The sequence below is a fragment of the Mytilus galloprovincialis genome, chromosome 2 (assembly GCF_965363235.1).
Source record: "Mytilus galloprovincialis chromosome 2, xbMytGall1.hap1.1, whole genome shotgun sequence".
Taxonomy (NCBI): domain Eukaryota; kingdom Metazoa; phylum Mollusca; class Bivalvia; order Mytilida; family Mytilidae; genus Mytilus; species Mytilus galloprovincialis.
The window spans coordinates 67,490,334-67,510,411 of NC_134839.1; the positions used below are offsets into that span (position 1 = coordinate 67,490,334).

At 31.7% G+C, this 20,078-nt stretch overlaps 2 protein-coding genes and 1 long non-coding RNA gene across 8 annotated transcripts in view; 2 read left to right on the top strand and 1 right to left on the bottom strand.

Moving 5' to 3' along the window:
* LOC143064182 (axonemal dynein light chain domain-containing protein 1-like) overlaps positions 1–621 on the bottom strand; it is a 43,795-nt gene extending 43,174 nt beyond the window's left edge. For all 6 annotated transcript variants that reach the window (XM_076236834.1, XM_076236833.1, XM_076236832.1 and 3 more), the window contains exon 1: positions 546–621. The gene's annotated coding sequence lies outside the window, so the exon portion shown is untranslated. The remainder of the gene's footprint in view (positions 1–545) is intronic.
* Positions 586–19,673, top strand: LOC143064183 (surfeit locus protein 2-like). Its single transcript, XM_076236837.1, has 6 exons — positions 586–725; positions 8,224–8,375; positions 9,207–9,310; positions 12,995–13,147; positions 13,679–13,869; positions 19,622–19,673. The coding sequence occupies exons 1-6, from the start codon at positions 615–617 to the stop codon at positions 19,655–19,657; spliced, it is 747 nt and encodes a 248-aa protein (XP_076092952.1). The 5' UTR covers positions 586–614; the 3' UTR covers positions 19,658–19,673.
* On the top strand, positions 14,370–18,812 carry LOC143064184 (uncharacterized). The gene is made up of 2 exons (XR_012975198.1): positions 14,370–15,609; positions 17,617–18,812. It is a non-coding gene; the product is annotated as an uncharacterized LOC143064184 (long non-coding RNA).
* Positions 19,674–20,078: the final 405 nt, after the last annotated feature.

Sequence of the window (20,078 nt, forward strand, 5' to 3'; positions counted from 1 at the left end):
ATGGTCCACAAATAGTCAAATAATAACATAAGGACCTAAGAGCTACGGTTCCGCAGCAAGCATTTTTTATATGTGATAAACATTGTGACTGTATTTATGCAAATATTTATATACATAGGTTTTTTTGGGGAGTTCTATGAGAGGGGGTAGGAGGGGTCTTGATCCTAGGCCTGTAATCCAGGGCTTAAAAACACCCTGAGGTCCCAATTTTTTATAAATTTAAATCCCGACATTCCGAAATCTGAAAAAAAGAATTCCCGGATCCTGAGAGGGTCAATCCCAAAATCCTGAGTTTAAAAACACCGAATGCAGGAGTCCCGATAAAGGTCCTAGCCCCCTCAGTGGCTCTTCTATGGCTATGTATAAACCAGGAATATCCATTTTGGACAGTTTCAGTATTGGAATGCAGTGAAAACTTTTGATGGGATGATATCAAAGATAGTTTTATAATTCATGTTGTTAGTTTTGGTCATGAACAATTAAATTTCATTGCAGACAGGTTTGTTTGTTTCTGTATGAAATGCACAAACTCAAATAAAACCTACTTATGCCGCCATTTTGATTTACATGTTGTCAAGGAAAAACGGAAGCGGAAGCTATGATTGAAATTAAAGATGTCAGCCTCCATGAAAACGAATTTGAACATGAGCAAGATAGTTTCTGACGATTTGAGAATCATTTTAGACAAATACAACACATTCACAATTCTCGAAAATAGGGAAAAAGTAAACAGAATATTTTTTTGCTAATTTCTCCCAATAGGGATATAGAAACACTTGAAAAAGACATCGTCAATGATAGAAACAGAAATTTCGACCCTAACTGCCTAAGCCAAAGCCTAACCATTTAAAAAACTTCTACAGTTATGCAACAAAACTTCAGGAATCCGAAGATGACCATTTCGGCTCTTAAGACGTTTCGGCCATACAACAACTTCGGCCACAGTACCATTTCGGCCACAATTTTTCTTCAACACTTTATAATTGTTTTATTTTTTAATAAGAGAAGATAAGAAAGTTTCATTTCATAGATAACCTATGTTTTGAAATTCAGATGTATTTATAAGAGTGCTTTTTACCCAATAGACATAATATGAGGCAGGCATTACCTGTGAATGGGGACGAAGTCTGTATGTTTTTGTTTTTTTTTAATTCAAACATGTTTATATGGCTTATATGGGGACAAAGCCCCTATAACAGTAGAAAAATCAAAAAAAATAATAAAAAAAAAAAAAATCGGGAATATTTTTTTTGATGTCATGTTTTGGATTCCCGCATATGTGCAGAAATCTGCAAGGTACTTCCTTTTTCCGGTCTTGTTTGTATGAAACTTTGAGTAAAATATATATTTATCATGTTTATCAGTCTAGTATAAAATGATGATAGCGTTTCTTTGTTTACATTGCCATATGATGTCATAACTTAAATAACGTCACAACTAAAATCCCTAACAACAGAACCAAAATCAGGCATTACCTGTAAATGGGGACGAAGTCTGTATGAATTATTTTTTGTAACTTAAATATTTGTTAATATAAAGAAACGGAAATATCGTAATGTTTCCGATTTTGGTTCTGTTGTTAGGGATTTTAGTTGTGACGTTATTTAAGTTATGCAGTCATATGCAATGTCAACAAAGAAATGCTATCATCAGGTGACGTTTTTTCATATCAAGGAATTAATAAAAATGAAATTGGTGTTGCGTTCCTTCCTATTTTATACTAGACTGATAAATATATGTTTTACTCAAAGTTTCATACAAACGAGACCAGAAAAAGGAAGTACATTGTAGATTTCTGCGCAGATGCAGGAATTCAAAACATGACATAAAAAAAATTGAACGATTTTGAATTCATTAATACAATAAAAAATTCGGGAAAATTTTTCCCGATTTTTTTTTTTTTTTTTTTTTTTTTATTGATTATTCTACTGTTATTGGGGACTTTGTCCCCATATTAAAAATGAACTGGTATTGAGTTCCAATCCTATATTTTACTAGACTGATAAATATATATTTTATTAAAAATCTCATGCATACAAGACCGGAAAAAGGAAGTAGATTTCTGCGCAAATGCAGGGATTTAAAAAAGTCTGAAAAACAAAGTTAACGATTTTGAGTTCATTAGCATGATTAGTAGAATGAAAAATTCGGGAAATTTTCCCGCTTTTTTTTTTCTTATTTTTCTACTGTTATTGGGGACTTTGTCCCCATATTAACACTTGTATGCAAATTTGTATACCATTACGTAAAATCGTACAAGTTCCTGCAAACTTTGACATTATAATTTGAAAAAAATGATGTCTTAAGTAAAAATTGATTGTTGTTTGACTTTAAAAGGTTATTCGGAGCAAATAAATGGTCATTCGAAGACCCAATTCAGCTAAATACCAAAAGAATAAATATAAAATACCTTTATTACACTACGAAATAATTTATTTCATACATGTGTATGCATGTACATGTATCATGTATATTATAACAATATTCTGTTGACCAAAAACAATATTACACATGTGCCTCCATATGTTATGTATGTTGCTGTTATTTGATAAAAAAAAAAGGGGGGGGGGGCGAAAGATACCAGAGGGACAGTCAAACTCATAAATTCATAAATAAACTGACAACGCCATGGCTAAAAAAGAAAAAGACAAACAGAAAAATAAGTACACAAGACATGTACACAACATAGAAATCTAAAGACTAAGCAATTATTTTCTTATTCTAATTTTAACAAAGCTTAAGCTTCTAAATGATTTTTGTTTGTTAAAAAAATAGTTGTTTTTCCAATTTTTGCATGTTCTATAAACTTGTAAAGATATGAGTTTCAAAAAAGTATTACAATTATGCAAAGATTGTTCTTAAATTCTTTTATGAAATTTTATAAATCCGGTTTTCTTCAATGAATACTTTTAAAACAATATTCACGATATTCTACTTTCATGACTATATGACTATGCATTATGTTTTTAAACATAATATTCTACTACAAATATTTGTTAAAATACAATATTCTATGTATAAAAGTGCAATATTATGCTCTACAATTGAGCATGGAAATGGAGATTATGTCAAAGAGACAACAACCTGACCAAAGATGAATGTTATTTTTTTAAATATGATATTCTACTATTAAGTTGAATGTTTTTAAATACATTGAATATTCTACTTATATAAAAAGAAGATTTGGTATGATTGCCAATGATAGACCAAATGAAATAAAAAGTAACAATTACAGGTCACCACAATCAGCAAATCCCATGATAATGTTTTTATATACAATATTCTTCTTTGAATATTAAAGGGATAATTCACGATTTTTCACTTTTCATCTTATTATGTTCATAATACCATAAAAAACATATTCACCAAGTTTTATTTTGATATGAAAACTAATAAAGAAGAAAATTGGGAATTATTAATTTTATTTCTTGAAACTTCCTGACTTATGTGACGTAGTTTAAGTCTTTGTGCATGCCGGGAGTGAAATTAATCTCATTTAAGTCTTTTTGATAACCATCTGATAACGTGATTTAAAGTGCATCGATGACTTTTGGTGTAGCTATTAACCAACGAAAAATAAGTGAAACCCATGCAACTTTTAAAATAAGATCGTGTGGATTTTTTTAAACGAATTTTAATAATAAAAGTAAATCATACAATAGAACATTTTTATGATATTTTTTGTCTACAAATACTTTAAACAAACATATGAAACAGTCTGACATGATCGATAGTGTATAACCAGGTGCTCCGCAGGGCGCAGCTCTATACGACCGCAGAGGTCGAACCCTGAACAGTTGGGGCAAGTATGGACAAAACATTCAAGCGTGATACAGCTCTGAATTTGGATTGTGATCAAATTTTTGACATTACATGGTTTTTTTTTACACAAAACAAATGTCAAGATTTTACAAATCAATTAAAGATTTCTTCTTCAAACTTTTTAAATCTAAAATTAAATAGTTGACACAGCATAGGTTTCTGACACAGAATGAATGTGGTCTCATGAACTTAAAAGTTTTTTTTTGCCTTTGAGCAATTCACTATGCTGTTGAATATTAATCCTCTCAAAAAAATGTTTGAAGAAATTTTCTTTTTATTTATGAAATCTGAAATGAGAAAAATTTAACCCCCCCCCCCTTTTTTCACATCCCCGTTTCCCTTTTTCCAAAACTGATATCAATTCAAATTTCTAATGGAGTTTGCAACAATATTAAACTACTCTTTTAAATACATCATAAAATATTAAAATGTAAAATAAAGCAGGGTTGGCAAAAACCCGGGTTTTATGAGTATTGCCCAGCCCAGTGGGAAATACTGGGAAAACCCGGGTTTTACTGGGTTTTAGTGGGTAATACTGGGCAATAATGGGTAATATAAAATACTGGTCTAAATTTTATAGAGGATTCAGTGATCAAACACAAATGTAATATATTTGAGATATATATAACTTGTTTTATTTGTCTAGATTGGTCAAACTGTAAATATAAAGCAAAAAAAAATTTTGTTTTCAAATAAGTATAACTCTTATTAAGAAGTAAGAAAAAAATACATTTAAATAATGTATATGTACTGTCACTAATTAATAAGTAATTATTTAGATTAGAACACAGATTTGTTTATGTAACAATAATCAGCCCTTTCAATTCTATAAATGTTAATGGCATGACCCCCTTAGGGTGTTTATTTAGCAATATGAATGTACAACAATTAAAATAACAATTCCCTTAAAAAATGCATTTTTATCAAAGTTTGGGTTATTGAAACAATGCTTGGAATTATTGATAAACAAGGTATCCTTAAATGTGCAAATCTTGTATTCTGCTTACATATATAGAATAAACATGATAAATGAAGAACAGAATGAAATTTAATTTTTCATTCTACTAGAAATGACTCAATGGTTATCTGTATAAAAAGTATATATTTAGCTGTGATACTATAAAATAACACCAAGTCTTAACTATTATGTGTTAAAATAAGCTTAAAAAATCATATTGCCCAGTAATGCCCAGTATTACCCATTTCTGGGAGTATTGCCCAGCCCGGGAAAACCCAGGTTTTCCCACCCGGGAATTCCCGGGCGGGTAATACTTTGCCAACCCTGAAATAAAGTGCTTGTTATCACTGAATGGTAAAGATTGGTTGGTAGTAAAAGTGAATATACATTGTTTTTTGTATAAAACAATAAAAAAAAACTTCATCAGCAACATTTTATATTGGCAAATTTCCAATGAAGTTATTTACATAAAGTTATTGGCAAATAAAAATAGAAAATGACATCATAGTCATGTCTGGCAAATTTCCAACATATATTATCAACTACTATTCTATACAAAGAAAGATAACTCCAATTGAAAATTAATTGCTATTGCACAATATTGTGCAATTAGATATTTCTTGCTATTGTGCAATACTGTGCAATTGAAAATTTCTTGCTATTGCACAATACTTGATATGGAATCCTGATTTGGACCAACTTGAAAACTGGGCCCATAATCAAAAATCAAAGTACATGTTTAGATAAAGCATATCAAATAAGCCCAAGAATTTAATTTTTGTTAAAATCAAACTTAGTTTAATTTTGGACCCTTTGGACCTTAATGTAGACCAATTTAAAAACTGGACCAAAAATTAAGAATCTACATACAGTTAGATTTGGCATATCAAAGAACCCATTTATTCAATTTTTGATGAAATCAAACAAAGTTTAATTTTGAACCCCCATTTGGACCAACTTGAAAACTAGGCCAATAATTAAAAATCTAAGTACATTTTTAAATTCAGCATATCAAAGAACCCCAAGGATTCAATTTTTGTTAAAATCAAACTAAGTTTAATTTTGGACCCTTTGGACCTTAATGTAGACCAATTTGAAAACGGGACCAAAAATTAAGAATCTACATACATAGTTAGATTCGGAATATCAAAGAACCCCAATTATTCAATTTTTGATGAAATCACACAAAGTTCAATTTTGGACCCTTTGGGCCCCTTATTCCTAAACTGTTAGGAACAAAACTCCCAAAATCAAACCTAACCTTCCTTTTATGGTCATAAACCTTGTGTTTAAATTTCATAGATTTCTATTTACTTAAACTAAAGTTATAGTGCGAAAACCAAGAAAATGCTTATTTGGGCCCTTTTTGGCCCCTAATTCCTAAAATGTTGGGACCAAAACTCCCAAAATCAATCCCAACCTTCCTTTTGTGGTCATAAACCTTGTGTTAAAATTTCATTGATTTCTATTCACTTTTACTAAAGTTAGAGTGCGAAAACTAAAAGTATTCAGACGACGACGACGCAGACGACGACGATGACGCCAACGTGATAGCAATATACGACCAAAAAATTAAAATTTTTGCGGTCGTATAAAAAATGCATGTTTGTATCCTGACCTTATTGCTTCATTCCAGCAAAAAAGTTCACTTGCTTGTACGGCGGAAATCAGTCATAGTTTTAGACACAGAAATGTAAAAAAAAAAGAATTTAAATTAATTAACGGGAATAATAAGGTCGCACAATAACTGGATAGCTGTTGTATATTTTTAGATTTTGCATAAGATCACTTTTAAATGAATTATGACTTCTGATTACTTTTGTAACGATAAAATACTGAAATATTTTAATTGATTAAATTCATTATAAATAAAAATAGCCTTCTAAACACGAGTGTATGAACTAAAATTTGTACTATTTTGAATTAGAATCGGCAACCTTAAATATTTCAAACAGATCATTAACAATTGCAATTATATAATTTAGTCCATCCAAAGCGATCTTTATTTACCTATTTAGGAATAAATGTTCTCATCAAAATATTTAAATCTCACAACGCATGAATACTTCAGCTATATGAAAAAAAAGATGTTTTAAAAAATTTAGGAAATTAAAGGATCTTCTTGGAATGGAATCAAAAAGATATTCTTTTCAAGTGTGAAAAACAACAAAATTTATGCATAATCGGGAATGTCCTTATTAAAAAAGTCTTCGTCTCACAACGTATAATACTTTAGATATTTGACCAACGATGTTTAAAAAAAAACAGAACGAATTTTAAGTCTGTTTTAACTGCCAAGAATACCCCTAAAGTGGGGGCCGCTAAAGCGGACAAGCAGTTTATTCTTTAAATTGCTGTCATTGAATATCAAGAAAGAAAATAAATCCCGAAATTGATTTGAAACTTTGATACTCTATAGTTTTCCCTGGAAAATATTCACATCCCTTGGGGATCATTGTGTACGCCCAGTTGCGTATTTATTACATGCATGTCGGAACAATTGTGATGATGACGAATTTCTTTCTTTATTCGAGAACAATCTGATTGATATATAAATCTGTGATTTGTCTATGTCCATAACTTCGATGAGCCAAAGCAAGTTATATATCGACCTGTATTTAAATCAAATTGGCTCTCTTACATACTGTTGGCATACGTATGCCAAGCGTATGCGTTTAGTAATGACTAGTATATTATATCACTTTCGGACACGCAAGACAGAGATGTATATTATACACCTAATAGTTCAAAATGGAAAGTTATAAGTTATTGGCCGTGTACACTGATTAATACCCTTAGAAGTGAAATGATGCATGAACTTACAAGCCTGACAGGAAATTGCTTGAATACCTGGACGTGTCACCTCACACCCCTCACAATACATTTGGAAGTAATACCTTTAGCCATGCGGGTGATCAGTTGAGAGAAGATCCAAATTTATTTGAATAAAGTTTATTACATAAAAGAATTTTGAACAAATTAGATTTTCGAAAGCAATTCAATTTCACGGAACACTTATTTATTAATTGAACTTTGACTTTTTAACTATTTCCAATATTAACAGTTTAAAAATAACAGACCATGGTTATTTTTAAAAAATAAGAAAATTTTCCGTATCAAGTTAGTTAACTAGTCGGATAAATCAACCGTACGATTGACAAGATATCGACACGCAATTACGACTACATCAGGTTACTGTTGTTTAGGTCCTAAGACATATCGTGGTTTCAAATCGGACAAGATGACAAAATGGCCGAACGCAGATAATTGATACTCTAAATTTAAAATCGATGGTGATCTCTTATCTAGCAGAATAAAACTTTAATATCTATGAATTTGAGCGTTTCTATACAGAATGGACATAATATCAATTTTTGATTTTTTTGCGAAGTTCCCTTTAATATGTTTACCACAATTTGATAACTTTTAATTGTATATTTCAGATCAGATGTGAACTGTCAGGTCATGAAATGCCTTGTCGTCTAGATGCCCTAGAAAGTTACATTAAAGGAAAGAAATTTGAAAAACTTTTGGAAAAACATAATTATCAGTACGAGAAACAGCATCTTACAAAGAGTATAAAAAAGAGTAGGAGGTAGGACTTTTAATATTCTTATAGGATGTATTTAATACAATTTTAAACCAATATAAATCATGCAGAATAGACATTATCAATGGATTAGTCATGTTAGTATTACTGGTGTCGAAATTTGAATATGGTGTACTAATTTTTGAAACTCATGTTTACAGTATACCATCTTTTTCGCAAGTTTATTGTTTTCTGTTTGATATTAAATTAATAATTAAGATTCATTTGGTTACATAATGTGATCCGTTTATTTGGAAATCGCCATGGCAGTCAGCTTCCATTGTTGGACCTGCTAGTCAAATGAATTTTGTAACCTGACTCTGGGTTACATGTTTAGATACACTTACATATTTTTTACATTGTACCAGTGGTCATGTCTCAAGTAAACTTCAAACAAAAAACTTTTGTTTACGGTTGCATCTAGAAGGATATACCATGGATAACATCATTCCAGAAAATAGTCACTCCGACCTATTGGTTTAGGATAATAATGAAGGATCTTTATAATGGCACATTACCAATGATTATGTAAATATGATATATATTGTTGTATACTAATATTAAAATATTATATGATTGCTAATGAGATAACTATCCTCCAGAGACCAAATGAATAAGATTTAAGCAACTATTGTTATTTGTATGTCCTCCAAAATCCATTATATGGCATATTGTATAGTTATATACAACAATTTAACAAAATGTAAAACAATTCAAGCAGGAAAACCAGAATCATGATTTGATCAATTATTTTTTTTAAACAAAATGCATCTTCAAGAAGTTGTCAGTTCTTAAATATTTTTTAATAATTTAATTTACATCTGTTCTTTTTTTCAGCCATCAGTTATTTTGTACATTGACATATCGACATCTTAATAATACTCCACAACATATACAGAAACATCTTGACGGCAGAAGGTTCAAGAAAGCTTTACTCAGATGTAAGTTATTCAAACTCTTTAGAAAACCAGCTGCTCTAACCTTGAAAAGCAATACATCATGTTTATGTACATGAACATATTTATTTTTCAGCTGTAGTTTAAAAGTCAAAGAAATTGTCTGCTCAGTTAAAGAGGTAGGGCCAATTTGCCGGTTTTTTTTTTCATTCGATAAGATAGATAAACCATGTTTTAGATAGCCCGATACATACTAATTATAGTAGCCTTTTCATCTAAATTTGGGTTTTTAATGTAAAATTAGAATAGAAGGTGAAAAAGCCTGACATGTAATTTTTGCATTTAGGAGACAAATCAGGTAGTTTAATATAATTTGTCGAATGATGGGTTGATAATGGGTGCGAGTCATTGTCACTCTTTTAAGGGGTTGGACAGAATTATGGGAACTATGGAATGAGAGAACTAGAAATGAGAATTTGATGTACAAAAGCTTGAGGCAGGGTGGTCTTAATTGTGAGAAAAGTTTGTTAAAACAGGGATAATTCTTGCTGATGGAAAAATAAGAGTGCAGAAGAACAGAATATGGAGTGAAGTAGGAGTCGGGAGGGAACTGGGAATCAATTCCCGGTGTCCACCAAATAACTGATAGCCATTAAAGAAATAAAGGAGTGGGGTCTGACATGTATGTAAAAGGATAAATTATGCAGGGGATGCAGACCACAGATTGGTCTAATTTGACAACTGATAAATAAATATACGATGGATGCCGAATGTGATAGCGCTATCTAAATAAAATAAATGAAAACAATATATTTTTTTCAATAAGTACAATTTTTATTATGCAGACCTAAAGCAGAGATATGTAGCATTGAATGACTCCAATAATTAAGCACGCATTCGGCAGAGCACAGCTTCCGATGGTCAGACTGAATGTCAGTCCACAAACATCTCAATCATTCAATGTTGTCACCAACCATATACAGTTTTAGCGTAGGCAGCCCTAGAAAAGCGCCATTGACTGCTTTTAATCAAACAACAGATGGAATTTTTTAAGCAACAATATTTTCAAACAACTTTTCTAAAATGATTAAGTCTTTCAACAAAGGTTATAAATGATAAGCAACGATGCAAATATTGAATTTTAGAACATATATAAATAAATTCTCTTTAACAAATGAATTCTATACAGCAATACCTATATAATTTAACAAAAATGTACTGATTAGTGTCATGTAAATCGTTAAATATAGAAACACTCAATTTCTATTTTTAAACAAAGGAAATAACAATTACATGACAATCCTGTCTTCCAAATGTATTTAAAAACATTTTGTTTTTTATAAACAATCATAACTAATTAGAAAGAAAGAAAAAACACACATACACACTGAAGATAACGTGTGTTTATGTTGCAATAACTTTATTATTGATAAACAACTGCCAACCTGTACCAGAAACAACTAATGGTTTGGAACAAACTATACACCACGAACGACAACTCGACCTAGAATGTTACTCACATTTGTTGATAATGTAAACAAACATAGATTTACAAAAAAAGCAGTAATATGTAGCAATTAATAACAATCAGAATGTTGTAGTAAAGATCATCAGGAAATTAATCTGGTTTGCCCCCCGGAGATGACGATAAGTGATATTTTACAAAATCAAAAATCATGTTTTCAGGGGACGTGATGAATTGTCCTTGCCAAAATTACAAATAATTCAGGTATCTAACATTTCTAACATATATTGATAACACGATAATACATTGATAATACTGCCTTGTTAAATATACCTTATTGTCAAAGAATGCAGCAATAGTTCTGTTTTCAACAGCCAAAGAAAAAATCGTGATGATCAAACATGGAATTCTGAAAATTGACCGTCTCCAAAAAAATAAATTCTAAAATTGAGTTATCGTCCTTTTCGCGCCAGACGACTATTGAAAAGGCTAGTTATAGTATATGAAAATATGTCACATCACCTATTTTCATACCTTGAACAGGTATTCCTACAAACACAAGGCCAAGACTATTGATTTTTTTAATATTTATTTTATTTTATTATCTACATCCTTTATGCAAGGTACCATACCACGTAACTTGTCAAGGAGCCAAATAATATCGAACAAATTCAAATCTTGTTTTCTCGTTCTGAATATATGTATCTCTGTATTTATCCTGGTCTTTTAAGGTTTTATCGTCTATAAGATAAGATAAGATAATACATGTATATATTTTAACATCTTACATCAGTTGGTCATAGATCACCCTGTGTTACTAACACATGTTATATTGCCTTTTCTGGCATTTTAACAAATCGGCCCTTCATTGTAATACAGATGCAACAGCTTCTTGATGTTTAACCTACAATCACGATTTGTAGTGTAATTGATATGTTCTGTTGTGTTGTTTTATTTTCTGATGATTTAGGTACCAGTGCAGGGACGTTGGTAAAAATTTCAGTACTAGTTTCTACACAGTTTGTGAATTGGCGACAGAATTGCTGTTGACTGCATTTGTTACATATAATATCATGTTCAAAAAAGGTTTCGAAAAATTGTTTGTGTTGTTTTGAAACTTGTATACAATGGCCTTATTTTAAGTTATGTGTATATTGCACCCGCAACATTTGGGCTTCATTGCTTTATAATCAATTCTTGTGTTATTAGTTATGTACAGGCACCTACGTCAGTTTGACGGCAGTTGTTCCTTGAACATATGTAATAAATGTAAACACATGAATAGAAAGTAAGTCTATGGACAGTCATAGGAATGCACACATAAGCGATACATTATTTTTTTCTTTAATACATGTAAAATGATATACTAGTAAACTATACATTTGTATAGTCAAAATGTACCAGAATGACTCTATGAATTAAGCAAACATCCGAAAAAATATGATAGAAACATTAAAATTCTATATAACAACACAAAAAATGCTAATTTTCTGAGTGAGATTCGAACCCTTTCTTCAAATCCATCTTTCATTAGTAGTTCTGAGGTCTACTGATTGAGCCACGGCGATGCTTAACCATATATTCTTTATTAAGGAGCTATATTGGTACAATTTAGCAATGTTACAATTTTTTTTTTAAAAAGTTGTTTTTTATGTAATAAGGACACACTAAACCTATTTCATTTATGAGGGAAAAAGTCATAAAAAACATAACTTTTTTTTTGGTTTGAAATGTCCTTCTGGGGGGATTCCCTGTTTATCCCACCTAAAAACACCCGAAATTCTGCATATTGGACTTTCATCCTTTTTTGAGGGTTAAATTAACTATTGATCACACATATCATAATATATGTAAATCGAATTATTATTCTGACAAAAAGCATTTTTTATTTTTTGTTTTTATAGGAAATTTTATTCTGTCAGCACTTTTTGAAAGTGGCACCTCTGTGAAAATATTTTTCGGCAATTTGGCCCTACCTCTTTCAAATTATACAATTTATTAAAAGAAAGCACAGCAATTCAAATAAACTTGATTAAGGATCTTTCTCAACTAAAGCACAATACATCTTATGGCTATTTGTTCCCTACTATTGTACATCTACAGAGTTTCCGTAAAATTTTTTACGTCACAGGAAAAAATGTAAAATGTCAGAAGACACAAGAATGACGTCAATAATTCAAGTTCCACAAATTCTTGGGTCAAGTGTTGCAGATTCCCACATAGCAATAAGGTAAATATAACTATTGTTTTTTGTCTCTAAACAGGGCAAGAATGTCAAAAGACCGGTGAAACTTACAAACCTCTCTTCAGACCAAAACAGAAACAGAATCTATCAGAAACAGAAATGATGTCAGATGCAGATGACAGTAACCATGGTGATAAAGATGACAAGGAAGACTTCAGTGACCTTTACCCAGGTATGTACACATATTTTAAGAATATAAAATAAAAAAAAACACATTAAAATTCGAACATTGTTTCTGTTAGCGCTTTAACCGCATCTCCTACAGTTCATCAGACAGAATTGTTATCATTAGTAGTAATGACTTGTGATGTTACCAAATAGTAATGTCATTTTTTGTGTTTTATATTTTTAAACTATATTTTCTGTACCAAGGACTTACTATTTATCTAAATATATTTATAATAAAGTAAAAGTCTAAAAAGAGAAGAAAATAGCCTAAGGCCACCAATGGATCTTCAATTCAGCGAGGTAGGGTTCTGATGGCCCCTTAAATGTATACTAGTTTAGAAAAATGGACGCCACATTTCACTCCAAAACATACAAATGAACCAAATTTTAAAAAACACACACAAGACTAACAAAGGCTGGAATATATATAATGTTTGATCAGACACAGTTGAAAATCATTTCAAATATGTTTTTAAAATGCACCATGTTAAGAGTAATGAATATCTAGAAAACTGAGTGATTACTTGCTCTTTAGCTGAGGATTTTGAAGAAGATGAAAGTGATGTCCAATCAGGCCTTGATAATGATGAAGGTCAAAGGTTGAATGCCTCCACCACACAAGAAAATAAGTCAGACTCAGATTATGAATTTGGTGACATAGAAGATGAAAAAAGAACAGTCAAAGATGTCTCATTGAAACATCCACCAAAGAAAAGAAAAATCAAAGTTAGTATTTCATGGATACTGCAAATTCATCCATTATTATGAGGTTATGATTAATAAAACTAGGTTAGTATTGTGATAATAAGAACTCTCATTGTGTTATCTAATACATATATCTGTATTCAGCTTTTCTTGAAATCAGAATAATTTATCTGAAATTTTTGTTGGTTATGTAAAAAAAAGCAATAGTTTCTTAGTTTACTGTACTTCTTCTTTAATAAAGATTTTATGGAATACAAAACGTCGTTCAGTTGGAAAGTATAAGTTCTTACAAAGGTAAGATATGTCGCCTATGATTAAAAGTACCAGTCAAAAAAGAATTTCTTGTTGCAGAAATGATCCTTATTGATTGAAATCATTATTGCATGATGTAAAAGCCCAAAAGTTATCAGCAAAAGAAAATCTTCAAAGTTATTCTATTGACACCTAGTTTGGAGCTAATTGAGGAATATATTTTTGCTAGAGTTCTAAATGGTAAACATTGCATTAATGTGAAAACTTAAGGAAATTTGATTTATTAAATTATAGTTTATACACAATACAATGTATCTGTTATCAATGATTTCAGCAGGCAGGTATCTAGTCTATTCTTAGGCAATTACATAACATCTATTTTTAGCTTAGTAGGAATAGTGCCCTAGAGGGGGGTTAGAGTATTGTTGATGAATTGAGAGGAAGCATCGTTGTATTTGATGCATTACAATCAGTTATTATTTACTATTTTCGAACCATATTCGAAATTGTTTTTTATTATGTTAACGGATATTGACATGGATATACGTTTCTTTGGAATAGTGATTGGATATTGTTCATTTGATGGAGTATTATTATCACTTCAATATCACTTTCCAAGTGCGTGCTATGGGTACGCGCCCAGGTAAACACAGATAATCGTATTATGATCTTTAATATTTCGAAACTGGATTAACTCTTCTTGTAGAGTTGAGAACAAGAACATAGATGTCCAGCTCACGCTATGAGATGACTGATTGACCTTATTTCGATATCGAGACATTCGGCCATGACAGCATTTTCAAGTGCGCGATCCCACAATGCAACGCATGTATGTAAACAATAACGATAATTGGAATAGAACCACGATTGAGTAGACCAAGTGTGTAAACGTTCGTTCAATATTTAATACACATCTTGATTAATAAATAATTGTTTGTCAGCATTTTCCAAAATGTCAGTATCATTACAAGTTTCCCGTACTTTATGCCCGCCAGTTTTTATCGCTATGTCGACGGCATTCAATATTCCATAAACACTACGTTTGAACTCATGCTATATCAGTATACACATTCCATTTGCCTTTAATGCTTAATTTCTTTGATAAGCAGCCGATAAGCATGTTTCTACCGCCCAGGATCAGGAGTCAGTGATCGTGATACATGATATATATACGATTTGTTATGGTTATGATGCAGAACCACTGCCTCTGGTGGACACTTTGCTTCAACGTAGAATATATAGTTCCAGATTAGTCCTTACAATGTATTAATTCCGCAGTTCTTCAACACTAGCCCAAGGACACTGAGGGAACGCTTAGATCATACAGAACACTTCGGGTTTACCAGATACTAGTATACAGGTTTATCATATACTACTGCAGAGGAGGGTGTGAAGAGCAGCATGGAGATTCGAGGACACGTATACTCAAGCACGTATATGTCTGAACTTCTTAAGGATACGCAACTGAATGTATTGTATTGGTGGAAACTTTGCCTTTGTTAAGTATAAGTAATATTTTTTTATTTTAGTGATAAGCAAAACATACATTTGTAATGACAGCAGATACATACATGTATATAAATAAGTAATACTATGTATTAATGTCTCATATTTTAGCACATAGTATCACACGGTATCTTTATCTCTATTCTAGATTGTTCCACACCGACAGAGATCTCTTCAGGTTAACATTTCGTACATATAGTATGAATTTATATTTATATGTACATGTATTATATTTCAGCACCTACATGTAGTACAGAAGCAACAGTATTTATCATGTTCATATTGCTATTATAGATTGCTACATGTACATGTATCTCCATTCTAGATTATTCTACACCTTCCTGGAAATGTCTCAGTCATATGTATTTATTTTATATGTATGATATTTCATCACTTAGCACAGTTTTTATCATATTTATATTTATTCCTGAGTGTTCCACAACCGGCCTGGATCTTTTCAGGTGTATATTTTGTACGGTATATTAAGAATTATATGAATTTAAATGTATATATATTTCAGCACATAGTACATGAATCGAAGCACAGTTTTTTATCATGTTCATATCGCTATTCTATTTGCTATCTCTATACTAGATTATTTTACACATTCCAGGATCTCCCAAGATGGACATTTCTCAGTATAGTTATGCATACATGTATGTACTTATTTTATATGTATTATATTTCAGCACATAGTACATGTAGCACACAGTATTTATCATGTTTATATCTTTAGTCTAGATTGCTCCACACATGCAGGGATCTCCTCAGGTGTACATTTCATACAGTACAGTTACATATATGATATTTCAGGTCGTACCTGCTGGATCGCTCCAGGTTATTCATTCTCTTTATGTATATTGTACGTATTGTACTACGCCTGCTGGATCCCCACAGGTCGTACTACCCCTGCTGGATCGCCACAGGTCATTCATTCTCTTTATGTATACTGTACTACACCTGCTGGATCGCCACAGGTCATTCTATTTATGTATACTGTACTACACCTGCTGGATCGCCACAAGTCATTCTATCTATTTATGGGTATTGTACTACGCCTGCTAGATCGCCACAGGTCATTCTTTCTTATTATGTATATTGTACTACATCTCCTGGATCGCCACAGGTTAATTTATTTATGTGTATTGTACTACGCCTGCTGGATCGCCACAGGTTTTTTATTTATATATATTGTACTACGCCTGCTGGATCTCCACAGGTTATTTTATTTATGTATATTGTACTACCCCTGCTGGATAGCCACAGATTATTTTATTTATGTATATTGTACTACATCTGCTGGATCGCCACAGGTTATTTTATTCATGTATATTGTACTACGCCTGCTGGATAGCCACAGGTTATTTTATTTATGTGTATTGTACTACGCCTGCTGGATCGCCACAGGTTATTTTATTTATGTGTATTGTACTACGCCTGCTGGATCGCCACAGGTCGTACTACCCCTGCTAGATTGCCACAGGTCATTCATTCTCTTTATTTCTCAGTATAGTAATGCATACATGTATGTATTTATTTTATAGGTATTATATTTCAGCACATAGTACATGTAGTACACAGTATTTATCATGTTTATATCTTTAGTCTAGATTGCTCCACACATGCAGGGATCGCTCCAGGTCTACATTTCATACAGTACAGTTATATATATTATATTTCAGGTCGTACCTGCTGGATCGCTCCAGGTCATTCATTCTCTTTATGTATATTGTACTACACCTGCTGGATCACCACAGGTCGTATTGTACCTGCTGCATCGCCACAGATCATTCATTATCTTTATGTATACTGTACTACGCCTGCTGGATCGCCACAGGTTAATTTATTTATGTGTATTGTACTACGCCTGGTGGATTTCCACAGGTCATATTATCTTTTATTATGTATTAATGTGTTATATTTAACTCAGCTAGTATTTCCACTTAGACCCTCTTGTTTAAGGATTACTAAGACTTCCCAGGTTGTTTCTTTCTTTTTTTTATTTTACAGAAAAATACAGCTACAGATACAGATATTAAAACCTTCGTTTTTCGGATGAAGACTTCAGAACTTTATAGCACCATTATATATGAGAAAACAATACCCTGATGCCTGCCTTCATATATAGTATAATGTGTTAGACAACAGTTCAACTTTTGTTTATTTTAACCTATCGTTTTCGGATGCAGAATTCAGAACTATTAAGCACTAGATATGAGGATAGCAATATCTTGATGCAGACTTCAGAACTATATAGCACCGGAATATATAAGGAGGACGATACCTTGATTCATGCATTCATAGTTAATGTGTCAGAACTACAGTCACACTTCTTTAAACATTAAACGCAAGAATTTTAACTACATGTATGTATAAAGTCAATTTCTAGCGCTTCACTACCGAAGGTACATGTAAAATAAAGTCAATTGCTCATTGATGCCTTCCAACTGCCAACCAAACTTATTTGCTAAGAGGACAAATACGTTCTAAAGCACAACAGAAAGGTGTTGTTTTTGAAATTATTGTATTGTTAATGTAATTTTTTTTTTTTTTTTTAACATTTGTATTTGCTAGCATTATTATTTCTTGGGGGCTTTCATTCTTTCATTTTATGAACTCATTTCATTTGGCTTTTAATTCCAGGGGAATCATACTCCCCCAATTCAATAATACATCAGATAGGTTAATTCCTGTCGAGGAACAAATTGTATTTTAAGTAGTATTTTTACTACGCTGGGATCGCCCAGGAGCAATTAGGTTCATTCCTGTCGAGGAATGTAGGTTCATTCCTGGGGATCGCCCCAGGAAACACATAGGCTCATTCCTGGGGATCGCCCCAGGAAACACATAGGTTCATTCCTGGGGATCGCCCCAGGAAACACATAGGCTCATTCCTGGGGATCGCCCCAGGAAACACATAGGTTCATTCCTGGGGATCGCCCCAGGAACATTTTTTACTAATCGCTTATTTTTATTTTTCTCATATTTTGATAAGTTTTGAATTTATTTTCTCATATTTTGAATAGTTTGAAATGTTTATTTCAATTCTCTTAAGTGAATGAGTAGCCCCCAGAAAGCCAATAATGTATTATATAGTTTGTCATACAATGTAGAAAGATATGTACTGTTATGATACAGTTTATTTTAATATTTAGTTGTAGTTTTAGTATGTTTTGATATTTTAATAATAAAACATATATCTTAAATTGTGTTGTGTATAAAAGGAAATTTGATTTATTAAATTATAGTTTATACACAATACAATGTATCTGTTATCAATGATTTCAGCAGGCAGGTATCTAGTCTATTCTTAGGCAATTACATAACATCTATTTTTAGCTTAGTAGGAATAGTGCCCTAGAGGGGGGTTAGAGTATTGTTGATGAATTGAGAGGAAGCATCGTTGTAGATAATAAGGACATACTATGTATATTGACAGGAAATTATTATTCAATATTTTTTCTTATACAATTTTTTTTCTTATACTTATTTAATTTCTCCAATGACAATGTGGGGACATGGGGTATGTGAGCGTGCTCACTAAGGTTCTTTAATTGATTTTGGTTCAACTACAATTAGGACAAAGGAAAATAAATCTAAAATCTATATATTGCCTTTCTTTGCTATTTTTAGAACAGATAGAACCATGCACAATTTGTGTTATTTTCGAAATGTTTTTTGTGAAAATTGTGGCTATACACAAGCACATCATTTTGTTATTTTAAAAATATCTAAATATATATTTCATTGATAAATGGCTTGACATGTACATGGATAAGATGTAAATATTATTCACCTCAATGACTGTTTTATGCTGTCAAAAGTAGGGATAACATCTTATATAGATTCAAGTCAGTACCATAAGAGTCTGATAACATCTTATCTAGCTATCAAGCCAGTCCAATTAGAGTTTAATGACATCTTATATAGCTATCAAGCCAATCCCATTAGAGTTTTGACTGCATGAATGTAATGTGAACCCCAAAAATACTCAATTATTTTTTTTCTGTTGTAGAACAAAGAAAATAAACAGAAGAAGATGAAGACTTAATAAATACTTTTATTTATATCATGATTATTCATTATTTGTATATGAGATTTTTTGAGAAAGTGTTGAAGGTTGACAATTCTGTTGATGACTACATATTACACTTTTTTGTCTAAAGCTTTATATTTCATGGGATAGAAGTCCTGGATGCTTCATCCCTTGTTTGCCTTTTGTTAAAGTTTCTGCCTGCCATATGTCAAGCCTACGACTTTTGTCGCAGAAAGATAGACATAGGGATAGTGATTCGACAGTGGCAGTGGCGTTAGCTAATATATTTTAGAAGGTGGAAGACCTGGATGCTTCCTACTTTGTATATAGATGCCTCATGTTATGATGTCCTTTACCTCATTTTCATGGTTCAGTGACTACTTGAAAAAATAGTTAAGACTTTTTGTAATGTTAAATTCTCTCTTATTATAAGTAA